Here is a 14,503-nt window from a genome sequence, read left to right as displayed (position 1 = left end):
CTCTCCTGAGCATCGGAGAACAAGAGAGAAGCAGAGAGGAAACAGAGAGACAGACAGAGGACTCAGCGTGGGACTCGGGGAAACCCGCAGCAGGCAAGCGACTGACCCATTCGCCAGGGAAGCTGGAGTCGCTATGTTGGGTTGGGGATTGGGTGGGCAGGAAGGAGAACTGAGGCTCATTGGCTTGGCAGCGTGCAGGCAGCAAGGCCTCCTGTTGTGAGGTGTCTTCAAGGAGCAGCTCACCTCCACCCCTTCACTTCTCCCAGCCCCTCTTCATGATATTCACTCCTTCTGCACCTTGCGCACCCTCTCACTGGCTCTCCCTCTTCCCCACCCGGTCTGCGCTCTCCAGAACAGGAAAAAGAGCAACCTCCTTCTGAGTTCAAAAAAAGGAGGGAAAAGCAGGGAAATCAGGCTTATGCAAAAGCCAGGCAGAAGCATCTGGATATGGCGCATTGCAAAGCTGCCCTCTCTTCCGTGTGTTTTGCTTTGCACAAGGGTGGCCCAGCGTAGCGCTCCCCTCCCTGGCATGGGAGGGCAGGCTCCTTCTCCACCCTCACCCCGCTCTGCATCTTGGATCTTGAAAACAGCAGCACAGCCCAAGCCTGCTGTTTGTCCTCAAGGGTAAGAGACAGACCCTTCTGTTAATCGATGGCTAGCTGAGCTGTCGCTCCCCGCCAAAATAAAAAATAAAAATCCAACCTGCTTCGGATCCAAACCCACACCATCACAAACCACTGTCTCCATGCTTCCTTACCCAGCACCCTGTCTGTCTTAAATTGCAGCGGGGGGGGGGCTGGTTGGCCAGCACAAAACTCTCCCCCACGCTACTGCGGGCAACGGGCACTCTGGGGAGCGTTTCCCTGCCCACATTGGCGGGGGGGGGGAGTTGCACATCCGCCAACCAGCTGTTTAGCGTCGTGCAACTCCCCTGATGCTGCTGAGGGTGGCGTGCACCTTAGGGAGCGTTTCCCACCCGCATTGGCATGGGGGGAGCGGCTGTCCCTTTGCCAACCCCCAGTAACGGCCCTGCATGCCATCTTGCGCACGTGCCATCAGAGAGGGTTCTGTGTGCCCACTCTGGCACGCGTGCCATAGGTTCGCCACCACTTGTCTAAGGAGAACAAGTGTGCAAAATTGTACTTCTGCTGTACTTTGTCAAAAGCAAAGTTTTAGGAAGTACATAAATGCTGGTCCTTCAATTTAGTGATTTGGAAATGCTGCAAAATCCCTTAGGTCTCTTATAGCTTGTCCACATGTTCTTATGCAAGTAGTTTGAAAGCATAGCTCCGCTCTTTGAATGTAACATGCATTCCAGACATACTTCCTTTTAACACATATTTCCTCTCTCCATATTGGTTTTATAACTGGTTTTGGTTTTAAAGCATTAATGTGCCAGTTATGCAGAAAGCACCTGAAAAGGGGTGCTCAAACAATATTCTTTCCAAATGTTACAGCGCACACACCACACACCAAGTCTGAGGGCCCTTTAATATGTACAAGTAAACAATCACTTACTGAAATGTGAAATAAAGAAAGAAAAACAACTGATTCCCCTCCCAAATATCCTGGAGCCTTAGCAAAATTCGTTGGTGATCTAAAGGACTCATTACACTCTGTTGCTTCGTATATTAGTACACATGGTGAAAATCTCTGCACCATTATAGCATAATTTTCAGGCTCATTCAAGTGGCTTAAAGCCTACTTCTCCCAATCCATGAATGTAAACACATGTTTGCATTTGGGGCAACATGTTTAGCTTTAATCTGAGATATGAATGAGCCTTCTGGCAGTGCACACAGACGCTTTCCTCTTTAACATACTGCAATAAGCCAATAAGTCTTCAATTAACCATTATTTCCTGTTATGTCCAAAATGGGAAACTATGGTTAACAATGTTCAGAACAACCCAGGATCTTAAACCATGGTCTGAAGCTGGTTTAAGATCCTAGCTTGTTCTGAACATTGCAGCCATAGCTTCCCAGTTTGGATGTAGTGGGAAACTATGTTTAACTGAAGAATTATTGCAGAATGCAGAGAAGAGAGGAGGATAGAGCAATGCAAGGACAGAGTGTATGGGCAACAAGGCTCAAGCATACGTTGGTTCAATAAGCTGATATAGAATGATCTGAGCCAGGCCAATAGGAAACTAAAATGTAGTATAAGGATGGCCACCTAACTTTCTCCTACATTCTTTATATGCACATTTCAAATCTCCTTTCCATGACATTAGTGTCAAATCACTAATACATAAAGTGTCTCCAGTAGTTCCAGTGGATGTCTTACACTACCACTGAAAAAACCCTATGAATCATAGCTAATGTTGTCAGACTGTAACTGAGAGACCTGGCTCAGGTGGCAGTAGTGTTTCCATCAGCAGAATGAGGAGAGAAGCAGGTTTGGGATATTTCCCCCTTCCCCACTGCAGACACACACCCCCCCTCTCACTAAATCTGCCCTGGAGGGTCCAACCCTGTGTAGAAGATTTAAAGGAGGGTTGGCTGCAGGGGGGGGAGGGGGAAATATCCCAAACCTGCTTCTCTCCTCATTTACATTTCCCACTGTAACAGGAACGTGTTCTGCTCTTTTCTTTTCCTGCCATTGTTATTCACCCCAAACTGCTGCACAGCACACCTGCAGGCCTGACCATTACAACAAGTGGAGGAAGGGAAGGACAACAGGACCAGGGGAGAAAGGGCGGGACAAGCCATGGATGCCTCACTTCTAACTGTACTGTGCAATCTGAAAAGTGCACTAGCAGACTGCAGGGTTACAACCTTTAAATCCCAACCAATGCAAAAGACCTCACTCTTCCATTATCAATCCAACTCATCCAAATCTCTTGTCCACCTCCAACTGATCCTCCATTACAGGTAGGATCTCAGAGCCACCCTGTTCCCTGGGAGAAAAAAATAGTTACGAGGGATTCAGCACTTCTTAGCTCGGATTACTGTGATATGTAAGACCAGATTCTTCATGTGGGTACCTATGGGGAGTTCTTCCCAAAGATCACACTAGAATAAAATGCCGGATTTCATCCTTGGAAAGAAGCTATGGTAATCCCTACTTGTGTTACAGCCAAATCATGTAACTGAGTTTAATTTTTCATGTACCTTACTGAGACACAGCTTAAGCAAAGGGAGAAAGGCATGTTACTTTTGGGAACCAAACAAGAAGAAAGCATATAAAGTTAATAAATCAAAAATACCCAAAGTAATTAGTGGCTGAAGATTTTCTTTCTTTCTTTTTTTACTCACAAGATTTTATGCTGCATCAACTGTATTTTCTGATGGTCCTTTTTTTTGGGGGGGGGGGGAATGTGCTCCACTGTATATGGCAGCTCCTGAATAAGTCTGGGGAGATTTCCCTTTGAGCCAATAAAACCTGGGAGATTGTTTTGGGAAACCCCTTCTGTCATCATTCTGATATTTTGGGGTGCTTACCATCCCCCCCTTTCTTCTTTCTCCGAGCCCATTTAGGTAATTAACTTCTACTGCTGTTGTGCCAAATGATCCCTAATCTCAGGTGTCACTCTGCTGTGGTCAGGAGTAAGCAACCTGCCCCAGTCCCCCAACTCCCATTTGGAAGTGGAACATTTCTCTCCCCATTTTCCAGACGGCACAATGCTTGAACATTGCCACTTGCAGCTCCAGTGCTTCCTGTCTCATTCATTTAATGGTGCTGAGGCAAAGCCACACCCACCCTCCTGAAGAAAGCAGGAGAACAAACCCCCTTCACTATATCTTCTAGGAAATCAAGAACATAATATCATGAAAAAGGGAGTGGCTTTAGAATTGGGAGCAAAATGGGCTAAACAAAGGCAAAAGTTAAGATTATATAATGTATTAGCATGGATGGCATGAGAAGGAAAATTTAGCTTATTGTACTCATGTCAGAGTAGGTGAAACTTTAAATCACAAATGGGATTTTTTTACACTGCATAATGTTGAGTAATCTCATTCTAAAAACCTATATAATCTTCCTTTACTATTAGGTTTCACAGGGAATAGATTCTAAGAAAGCATGATACAGCAGAACCTCGGTTTTCGAACATTATCCGTTCCAGAAGAACGTCCAACATCCGAAACGTTCGATAACCAAAACCTGAACCCTCAATACAATAGAGAAACTCAAAACGGAAGCCGTGAAACATGTTCAGCTTCCGAAAATTGTTCAAAAACCGGAGCAGTTACTTCCAGGTTTTCGGCGTTCGGAAGCCGAAATGTATGACAACGGAGGCATTCAACAACCAAGGTTCCACTGTACTAACTTCTAAGAAGCAAGAAGAATGAAGGACTGCACATGAAACAAAACAGAAATAGGCAGTCTTTACCTGGGATGCAGTCTGCATGGTGCCCAATTTGCAGTGATGGTTTTTATGGAAATGCAATTTCCCTATTCAATTTCTAATTGAATGTCCTTTTTTGTTTTTGGCAAAAGCTTTAAAAAGTGCAAGGTCCTAGATCATCTTACAGTGGAATGCAGCATGGAAATTTAAAGGATACTCCATATATGAATCACAGCAAAATCTTAACAACAATTCCAGTGTGTAAACCACAGGAAGAATGCCCAAAGGCATTTGCACTACCAATTAATGCAGTCTATTATCTGGTTCCCTTAAAAGTAATCTCATTAATGAGGCAGCAGCAGGCAAAAAAGGCAATTCCCAAAACAAGGAAACCAGTTAAGCATTTCCAGAGAGGCATCGTAGCTGACCAACAATGAATTAGCTTAGGGTGAAAGGGTAGGGGAGGACAAACCACTGCAAGCTGAAATGATGATGTATTAAAAGAATACTAGGAACTCCGTAACACATTCCACTGTTTATACCTGATTTCCCAGGAAGAACTGACAAGAGATGGAAAATGGGAGAAAGACATAATTAGTGTAACAGGAAATCCTCTAGAACACACTCTAACAGCACATGCACATTCTACATCTTCCAATTTAGTATGTAGCTTAGAGATGTGCCGATAACATCAGCTGTCTGGGCTGTTAATGCTGTCAGACCTGACTCCTATGACACCTATCTATTGCTTGCTACATAATCTGATTTCCTTCCGCCAAATTCTCAATGGAAAATGATATTGCTGAATTGAAATGAAAGAAGGGGACGACAATTTGGTAGATCCCCCCTTGATATCTACTTGCTGGTTTTTTTGGCACATTTTCTATCTAGAAAAAGGAAAGCATACTTCAATGAAATCAAAATCAAACAAAAAGAAAAGACAGGATGGTGATGACAGAGTACAACTTTATTCAAATATGTTTGGAAGGCTAATACACTCCCAACTGTTTGCTCTGTTGGAAAAATAATAATAATTCTAATTCAGAAGTTAATGAATGTTCCACTATAAAACCTTGACACCTGTAGGTATAACTCGGCGCACGCATGGAATATTTGTAACAGGCATTAAGCTCTATTACTTGGAAGTTTCATCAAAACCCAGGCTCCTTTGGAAAGTTATTTAAAATTCCAATGCAAGAAAAGATTTATTGTGACTTCGGTGGTATAATAGTAGCTTTTCTTCTTCTTCAATCACACCTAAAAGATCAGATGGGGTGATTAAAGAACAGCTGTGGTGCATGAGGTGGGGTCCTGCCACTGCGGCACTCTGTTGGCTGCAGTGGTGCTGCCACTTGCTGGGGATGCAATGGGGAGCCAGAGAAGAGATGAGGGCAGGAGACCACTGGGTTGACAGCAGTGGTGGCCACAGGGGCACATGCATCTGCACCTACCACAACTACTCTGCTGCCACCTCACCCCAGAGAACGATAGCCCCTGCAGCCAAGAGGGTGGCACAACAGCAGCATCTCACTTCATGCACTGTGGCTGGTGAAAAATGCAATAGGGTCCAAAATGATGATGATGATGTTGTTTTTAAAAAAGAGAAAATACATCAAATTCACACTGTATTATTAATTTAGTTAAATTACTCCTTTGCAGAATAGGGGAGTCTAAATCCAACAGATAACATGACTGTTTTCTATACTTACTCTGTACTTGTTATCACCAATCTGCTCCACTTGGAATCGCTTTGCGCATTTACATTTTGCTACCTGCCTTGTCACCTGTCAAAACGACAATCAGAAGCAAATTATATTAATTGCCATTTATGGTAAGTTGTGGAATCAGGTCAAGAAAACAATGGGACTACAGTGGTACCTCGGTTTACGAACTTAATCCGTTGCTGAAGTCTGTTCTTAAACCAAATCCGTTCTTAAACTGAGGTGCGCTTTCCCTAATGAGGCCTCCCGCTGCCAGTGCCCTTCCACCATTTGGCTTCCGTTTGTAGACTGAGGTAAAGTTCACAAACCGGAACACTACTTCTGGTTTTGCAGAGGTCGTAAACCGAATAGTTCATAAACAGGGCTGTTCGTAAACCGAGGTACCACTGTATAAGTTCAACATGCAATTCCAGAGAAAGATACTTTAAGAAAGAGGCTGAGGGGCAGGGAGGGGGAGGGGGGAGGGAGAAGAGCACCTCATCTTCAATTTTGTCGGCATCTGTCAGAGGCTTGTATGCATCTTTGTTCGGATGAAGTGCTGCTACAAACTCGTAGTAGTCAATATAGCCATCACCATCTCTGTCAAAGATATCCGCTACTGCACTCATTTCCAATCGACTAGTAGGAAATTCTGCAGATGAAAAGAACAGTTCAAGTTAAATTGAACAACTCTTACCAATAACCTTTCGGGAAACTGACTTACTAGCATTCCAAAACTCTGAGGAATTAAATTTAATATGCAAATGATCGAAATTTGCTTCAAAACTTACTTGAAGAAAGAATCCCATCAATAAATTCCTGTCTGGTTATCTTTCCATCCTGATCTTTATCGATCCTCCTAAAGAAGTCCATGACTCGAGATTTCTTATGGTTCATCCAACGCATATATTTCTTCCGCCAAATATCAAAATCAAAGTTGGCAAATTCTTTCAGCTTTAGACAAAAGGAAAAATGGAAAAAAAGAGGTGAACTGTTTTGTGAGAAATACATATAATCGTGATGCTAAAGTTCAGAGCAGATGTTATTCTGCAAACTGTAAGTCAACCTTAGGAGCCTTTCCCTTGCCCTCCCTAAAACCCCGTTCCCTTTTTTTGAAACTAAAGTATGAAGGGGGCTTACAAATCCTTAATCATCACTATGATCACCATTCAAGTAACTCTAAACCATGGCAAACTCTGACAAGGAAAGTGGTGAATTTGTTCTGAAGAGAGTACAGGGAAAGGAGCATACATCCCAATATTATGTCTACACAACACCAATGGCACTCCATGCTGATGTCTGCTTATGTGATATATCTCCATCACAAAAAAGCAAGGGAGAAATTAACATAATTAATGTAAATTGCTTTAAATATAATTAATGTCACTTTGAATTACCTTTGTAATAAAAGTGAATAATAATGATGATGCATGAGCAGGGCTTTCACATAATTGGGTGTTGGTACGCACTGACCAGCACATAAGCTACTTCTGCCTGTCAAAGGAAGGGTATCTGCCTGGTCCTCCACCACACGAAGAGGAGTGGCCAATAAGACATGAACTAAGGCTTAGTTATAGCAAACACATCTGCTGTTTACTGACCTCCTCTAATCGGTCTAAAGCATCATTAAGTTTCCTTCTTCTTTCCAGAGCCAGAAGCCAGACTTGCTGCCATTTGCTGACCAAGAGGTTCACCCGTGGATTCTTGGTTTCAATCTGAGCCTGTGCACCTGAGGGGTACATGCTTGGTGTTGGGGAACGCTTTCCTGTTAAAATACAGAAAAATGTACTCTACTTCTGCTTCTCAAGGCAATGTAAACAAAAGGTAACATAGCATACATGCTTGTTTCTATAGGAAGAAGGGAGAGGCCTAACATGCCTGTGATTCCAGGCGGCATCTAACAGAAAGGGAGGTTTGGCTTTAGGGCCACAGGTTCCTGACCCTGTAGACAATCCTGTCCACTTCATAAATCAGAAATAGTAAGTTAAATTCTGAAAGCTTTTAAATAATCAGTTAATGACTAAAGGCAATGATATATGTGATACCCCATATATATATATATGAGATCATTACTTACTTCCTCCTCTTCCTTTATCCAGTACAGGAATATGAGAATGAATTGGACCAGATTCAGCTGCTTTCCTTTTATGCGTCTTAGTAACCTTATCCACATCAGGCTGTTTTCTAGTCATTTCCTCCATGAATGTCTGCAATTAAAGGGTGGTTGCTTTGGCTAACAATGCACAACAATAATTTGCAACATACCCTGTTTGGGGGTACAAAGTTTCTGATCCAGATGTCTGTGGGATCTCCCATGTATGCACAGAACTCCTACTTCACATGCTGATTTCTCTCATATCTAGATTAGCATCTACACTGGATACAGCATCTCCTTGCTAACACCTGAATGCCTACACAACTACCTTGTCTGCCATGAGCACATGGATGAGAACAACAATATGGGCTGTGGCTTCTTGAGCTACATGCTCAGATTAAAAGAAAGCACTTCCACCAACATCCAAGTGTTCCAAAGTGCATGTTTCTTCCACAATAAGGATATTGATCTCATGTCCCAAATAGTAACGACAAAGTTCTCCTAACTGGCTTACCGACAAGGAAAATACTCAACTTTGACTTTATGAAGGAACTATGTGGTCCCAGAACAATTCTAAGGCATATTGTAGAATGTAAAGTTGAACACAAGCAATACAGTGTTATCTTACAGTCCAGCTTATTTATTGTTTTCAATTTCTTTTTCTTTGCTGTCCTGTCTCTTTATTCTAAAGGAGAAATCAATTGCACGGTGAATTGGTGCACTGGTTTACTGTGTACAAGAACAGAGCAGTTTCCCTTAATATTGCCTTTCTTCACCTTTTACCAGGACAATGCTGTACAATACAATGAAACAACATAAATAAAAACAGAAGGCTACGTGAACCAGAACCCTTGTTTGATCATGTGGCCAAAGTATGTTTTTTAATTGCTTATTTAAAAACTTCTGTTTCACCTGAACTTCCAAAATATGCATATGCACATAAGTACATTGAAGTTGACTAGTTTGCTCATAATCATAGCAATGGCCCTCTTACCTGATGCTCAGCTATGAGTGCCTTAACATCATCAATCTCCTGAGGAATGACTTCCTTATCTTTTTCACTAAGTGTTGTCTCTGCCCACTGCAACCAGGTCAATAATGCTTCCAACAGCTCTTGATTAGCGATAAGTGCAGCCAGGGCCCCTGCCAATCTCTGTTGATGTTGCTTTGCCCATGCTAACACCTTGAAAAGAAAAGTATGCATGATATTCACATTCACACAACCCAGGGCTTTGGGTGCTCCATTACTTTCACATGAACAAACTTGGCAGAATTATCAAAGGACTGCTGAGCAACCACATTGGTGAGCTCTGTGAGTAGAAGCTGGAACTCTTTGCACCCCATGAAGAGAAGTACAAAAAGAAAAGTCACTGCCTTTTTACTGTGATCCAAAGGTTTCTAGAAGCACAGAAGTGCTGGAAAGCACTGCTGTGTTTCATGATTGGGTATTTAGTGTTGTAACATTTTGAGAATTATCACACAATACTCCTTAATCCTTGACAAATGGTCATAGTGGTTGGTGCTGATGGGAGTTGGAGTCCAACAATGTCTGTAGAACCACAGGTTCCCTATCCCTTTTTCAAGGCTTAACTTCTAATTCATTGTGATTATCTCTGAACATGAACTGATCTGGGGAGTGTTTTACTTCTTCCTCAAGAGACATTTGCGAAGGAAGAGCCAAAACCAGCCTATTACACACAACAGCATGAGTATGTTAAACATTTTGCTCTCGACAGCTGGATTGTTTCCTCACAATATAAGTGCCTTGCTAATTGTCAGTTGTGTTCCAAGCTATCAAAGACTGATTATTATTACCGGAGAGAACTTGCTAGAGATGGACTGACCTCTTCAAACCTTGCTCTGATGATTGTTATCCAGTGCTTAATGGTAGTGATGGAGTCTGGGTGGCAGATAGCCAGGATGGCTTCTCCCATACCTGTGGCTTTCGTTAGCTCAGCCTTTTTTTCTTCCAGTTTTCTCATGAATTCCTAAGGCAAAAACAGTGATTTCAATTAGGTGCTGGCAGTGGTTCAAAGGTAAAATCCAAGTGATTTCAGACTTTGCTGGTTTAGCCAAAAAGAGCAGATGCCTACACTGAATCACTTGGCATCTGAATTGATCCAGTGGCAGGGAAGGAAGAAGAGAAGCAAAGCATGAGGAAAGTGATTCACTTATTAAGAATATTTTAAGATTCACTGTAGACTAAGGGCTAATTGAAGAGACAAAATGCATGCTGGAGTCTGCAATTCAATACTGCAATATTTATGCGCACGCACACACACACACACACACACAACTTTGTGAGACAGTACTACTTAGATGTCATAGCAAGCACACACTCTACTCAGAGCACCTCTGCTCAGTTGTATAACTGGGCCAGCATATATTTATGCAGACTTCTAGGAACCATTCACTGAATTCTTGGACTACAGGATACTAACATGTCGACTGCAGAAGTAACTGACCTACTGAACTATCTAAACCTCCTTTAGGCCAGACTGTGTGTTGGATCAGGCAAAAGTGTCCCTTCACTCAACTCTCCTGGCTGAGACAGCCTCCTGCTGCCTGCTGAATCATCCAGGGACGGGGGGGGGGTCCTGATGGAGGGAGTGGGCAGGGCTGTGCTGACTTGAGATTCACTGGATCCCAAGCCAGTTTCACTGCTATCGTGTGACAGCATCCGGTCTGGACTGGACCCGAACATCCTTTACCCTCCACGCATCTTCCATTATTGTCACCCTGAGTAGCAGGACTTACGGATATGGCAGTGGCCTTGCTGCTCCACAAAGCCCCACATGTGGGAGGATGGCGCCCTGAACCAGGAAGAAATCAGGACCTATCTATCTGGGTTACGAACTAATGCCAACTTCCCTGTGGTACTTGTTTCCTGCTTCCTGTGGATAAGGAATAGGGGATGCAAGCGTCTCAGGCCCACTTTCACTGGGGTTCAGATAACAAAAGAACAGTCCTCTTCTTGAGAATTTTGTTTGAAATGCTCGTCTCAAAGATACCTGAGAATTCAGATCTCCCACAAATGCCCTTCTATTTGTAAAGTGACAAAACACAATACAGCCTTTACTGTGATGGTCCCCACCCCCAAAATTCCTCCACTGCGATAAGCAAAGTTGTTATTTTCCCCTTTTAATCAGGTTTTGAGCCCTCCTGGATATTTTGGCTGCTGTGTTCTCTGCTGTTGTTTTAGACTATCTTCTATATTTTATGGGTTTTTTACTGTGCACATTGTAAGTTATAGGCCCTAAGTCATCCTATGCTGATATGGAAAATCAGAAAGTGAATTAAGGATATATAACATTTTTCAAGAGAAAAGATTTATGAGACTTTTGAGTGGTGTAGGAGGTGGACTAGGGTAGAGAGAGCAAGAGCATAAATGTCTTTCCCTTCATACCTAGTTTAATGCACTGACCCACTGTGCCTATCCGCCCCAAAGCCCACAAGGAGAGGTAAAATCTGAATTATCTAGGAGACCTAACCTCTATTAAACCAAGTGCAATTTTTTTAAAGGGTAATTGGTTGTGAAACTGAGCTTTTCAATACAAAATAAAGGGATGAAATGCCTTCCTTGATAGAGCGGCAGTCAAGTAACCCCACCAGAGTAGGGTAAGAATTTTAAAATGTTCCTATTAGACATTTCCTTCACAAAAACAAAGGGGAAAGCAGCAGAACTAAAGTATATGATATATTTAGCTTTAGATAAAAGTATGTTTGAAGATACTCCAAACTTCACATTGTGTTAAAATGCGTCTTCACTCAGAACTTCTACAGCTTGTAAATTTTTAAAGTGTGGTTTACATTTTAGCTGCCGTTATTGTACGTTGTTATCCTGTGTTTACGTATTGCTTGCTTTGCCTAGAGAACTGTGCGTGTAAGGAAAGAGAGAGAGAGAGAGAGAGAGAGAGAGAGAGAGAGAGAGAATGAGAGAGAGAATATGAGAAAGAGAGAGAGAGAGAATTCGCTTTTTCTTTGGTGAGAGAAAATCCAAAGAGAACCATCTGGAGCCTGTTCAGAGGGAATGACAGTAAACAAGATATTCTCTTCTTCATTACCAATATAGCGTCTGGCAGCCTTTCAATGATCTCATTGTATGGTAACAGATACATAAAGACTAGCCAGGGGGGGAAAATGGTGGAGCTGGAGGAGTAGCTGCACAAATGGCCTGACTCATAGCGTAGACCGTTACCAAAAGAAAAGAAAAGAAAAGAAAAGAGAAGAGAGAAAAAGGTGGGGGGGGGGAGAAAGTGGGTTGGGAGTGGGGAATGACAATCCAACTGAAAGCAATAAAACTATGGGAAGAACTACATGTTACAAGAGACAAAAGCAGCAGCTACACATCTCCTCAAAAATACATAGCAAAACAGACCACATGATGTGATGATGTGGTTGCATTGCGAATTTTCCCACTCCATTTACCATAATCACAATCTCCCTTAGCATGCAGATCTGTCCTAGACTAGTGTAAACAAGTAATGATCTGCACCTTCTGCATGTCTTGCTCTTATCCACTATAAATGAACTGCCAGTGGTGTGCTAGCCTGGTGGGTCATACATTTTGAAGGCCTTGTTCAACAGAGGGGTATAATGGCTTCATTCTTACCACCTGACTTCTATGACGAGCACTATAAATATTTAGCCAATTATCCACCTTCTTATGCCTTTGTCCTGAAGTGTTTCCTGCTAGCATTTCTTTTTTCCTGGAAGAGAAGGCTCAACCCACTGGGAAAGTGGCCTACAAAGTATGTATGTAAAGACTGGGAGTAATAGGAAGAGAATGAATTTGCTACTAGAATTCTGCTGAATCTGACTTCTTGCGATAGAGAGGATTGATGGCCTGGGACATGGTCTATGCCAGACTTCAAGGGGTATGAGAGGTTCTACTGCAGTTTAATAACTGTGTTGCTATGAATACCAAGAATTTTATTATGGTTTGGGAAGGAAACATTTAAAGTAAGTATACTGATTTTAAGGTGCTTTAGCTGATTGAGTTATCAATCACCCATCAAAAGTTTTCCACGAGCCCTTATTTCTAGGAAAGAAACTAATTTTCATTGCCAGATACAAATAAGTCATAAATAGTTTTATTTTATTCCGACCTTTTCATAAATCTAGTCTCAAGAGCCAGCACTGTCTCAATTATCTCACTCACCCGATGCTGATCTATTAGAGTACGCAGAGACTCTTCATCATCTGGGAGATTGCCATGGAAACGAAGGGCCTGTTCAGCCTCAGCCAGCCATTCCAGAAGAACGTGCACAACTGAGTGGAATTCTTCCGCCTGTATAAATGAAAGTGGAAAAGAAAGGGGGGGGAAAGAGAATGCTGTAAAAGGGATCTGGACTGAAAGAGTACAATGTTGGATTCCTCCCATGAACAATGAACCTGTGCCCATATTGGTGGAATCATTTATCATTCAGCAATGGAGGTACATTAACTTTCCATTAAGGAATCTGACATACAGCACTCTGATATCATGGCTGTAAAAATGTCACATGCTTTTAAAAAAGGATTTAATAAAGCCCATAGGCCTTTTTGTGCATGCTTTTAAATATATGATTGATAGCATATGTGAAAGTGGAATTCAGAGCAACCTGCCTTCACACTGACAAATTATCAGGTGGAGTCATGCTAGTGAATAATGTTAATTACTTTGTGCAGTGGGGGGAGCTAACCGAGGCTGTATATAGAAGAGCTGAAAGCAGTATCACTATAGAGTTGTCACTGCTAGTTACAGCCTTTGCATGTTCAGTGTGTGTGTGTGTGTGTGTGTGTGTGTGTGTCTTGCAATGGTCTTTGGTCAAAATGGTTTTTCAGATTTTGGTAGTGCTTTAAGAAGTGTCAGAAAAAGGCTGAGCCTCCAGCTTCAAGTGGCGCAACATGAGTTAGTGAGGTATCTATGTGTGCACTTACTGCAGATACCTAATGGACAATGCCCATAACCACCACATTACTCTCCCTCAGGAGTGTCTGGAGGAGTTTGGGAATTGTTTTGAAATTATTTTCCCGATATTTTTTAGTATATGAAAGCAGCAAGGCTTCTGCAGATGTAACTCTCTACAAAGAAAAACCAGAATGAAGTAAAAAAACAAGTAGCACCGGCCTATCTTTCTCCTCATGATTCAATAACTTTTTAAAAGGTTTCCTGTAGGGCAGACTATTTGCAATTCAGTCTAGTCAAGAGCACCAATCCACTGACATGGCCTGGTGAAATAGCTGCAATTAGCAATCAGGACTCCTGTTTCAACTTTAATGCCTTTTGCATAAGCTGCTTTGTGCTTATCTATCCATTGCTTCACTGTGGACTCCTTAACTTATGCAGAACCTGGTGGCACAGGCATGGCACAGACAAGGCCCTCCTTCTCTCGTCTCTTCCTATGCGGCAATGATACCCAGTGAATGCATTCCCCA

General features: G+C 42.4%; 1 protein-coding gene across 14 annotated transcripts in view; it reads right to left on the bottom strand.

The window, feature by feature from the left end:
- Positions 1-14,503, bottom strand: part of DST (dystonin) — a 299,556-nt gene that overhangs the window by 10,915 nt on the left and 274,138 nt on the right. For 13 of the 14 annotated variants that reach the window (XM_082218107.1, XM_082218116.1, XM_082218117.1 and 10 more), the window contains 9 exons: positions 13,245-13,373; positions 9,928-10,071; positions 9,078-9,266; positions 8,066-8,195; positions 7,590-7,753; positions 6,780-6,942; positions 6,486-6,640; positions 5,998-6,072; positions 4,831-4,848 (listed from right to left, as the gene is read on the bottom strand). In XM_082218107.1, coding sequence (XP_082074233.1) covers positions 4,831-4,848; positions 5,998-6,072; positions 6,486-6,640; positions 6,780-6,942; positions 7,590-7,753; positions 8,066-8,195; positions 9,078-9,266; positions 9,928-10,071; positions 13,245-13,373 — 1,167 coding nt within the window. The remainder of the gene's footprint in view (positions 1-4,830; positions 4,849-5,997; positions 6,073-6,485; positions 6,641-6,779; positions 6,943-7,589; positions 7,754-8,065; positions 8,196-9,077; positions 9,267-9,927; positions 10,072-13,244; positions 13,374-14,503) is intronic. The other variant, XM_082218110.1, reaches the window with a different exon arrangement.

Source organism: Podarcis vaucheri (genome assembly GCF_965113315.1).
Source record: "Podarcis vaucheri genome assembly, chromosome: 3".
NCBI lineage: Eukaryota > Metazoa > Chordata > Lepidosauria > Squamata > Lacertidae > Podarcis > Podarcis vaucheri.
Note: the sequence above shows the minus strand (reverse complement) of the source record. Positions and strands in the feature narration are given on the sequence as shown.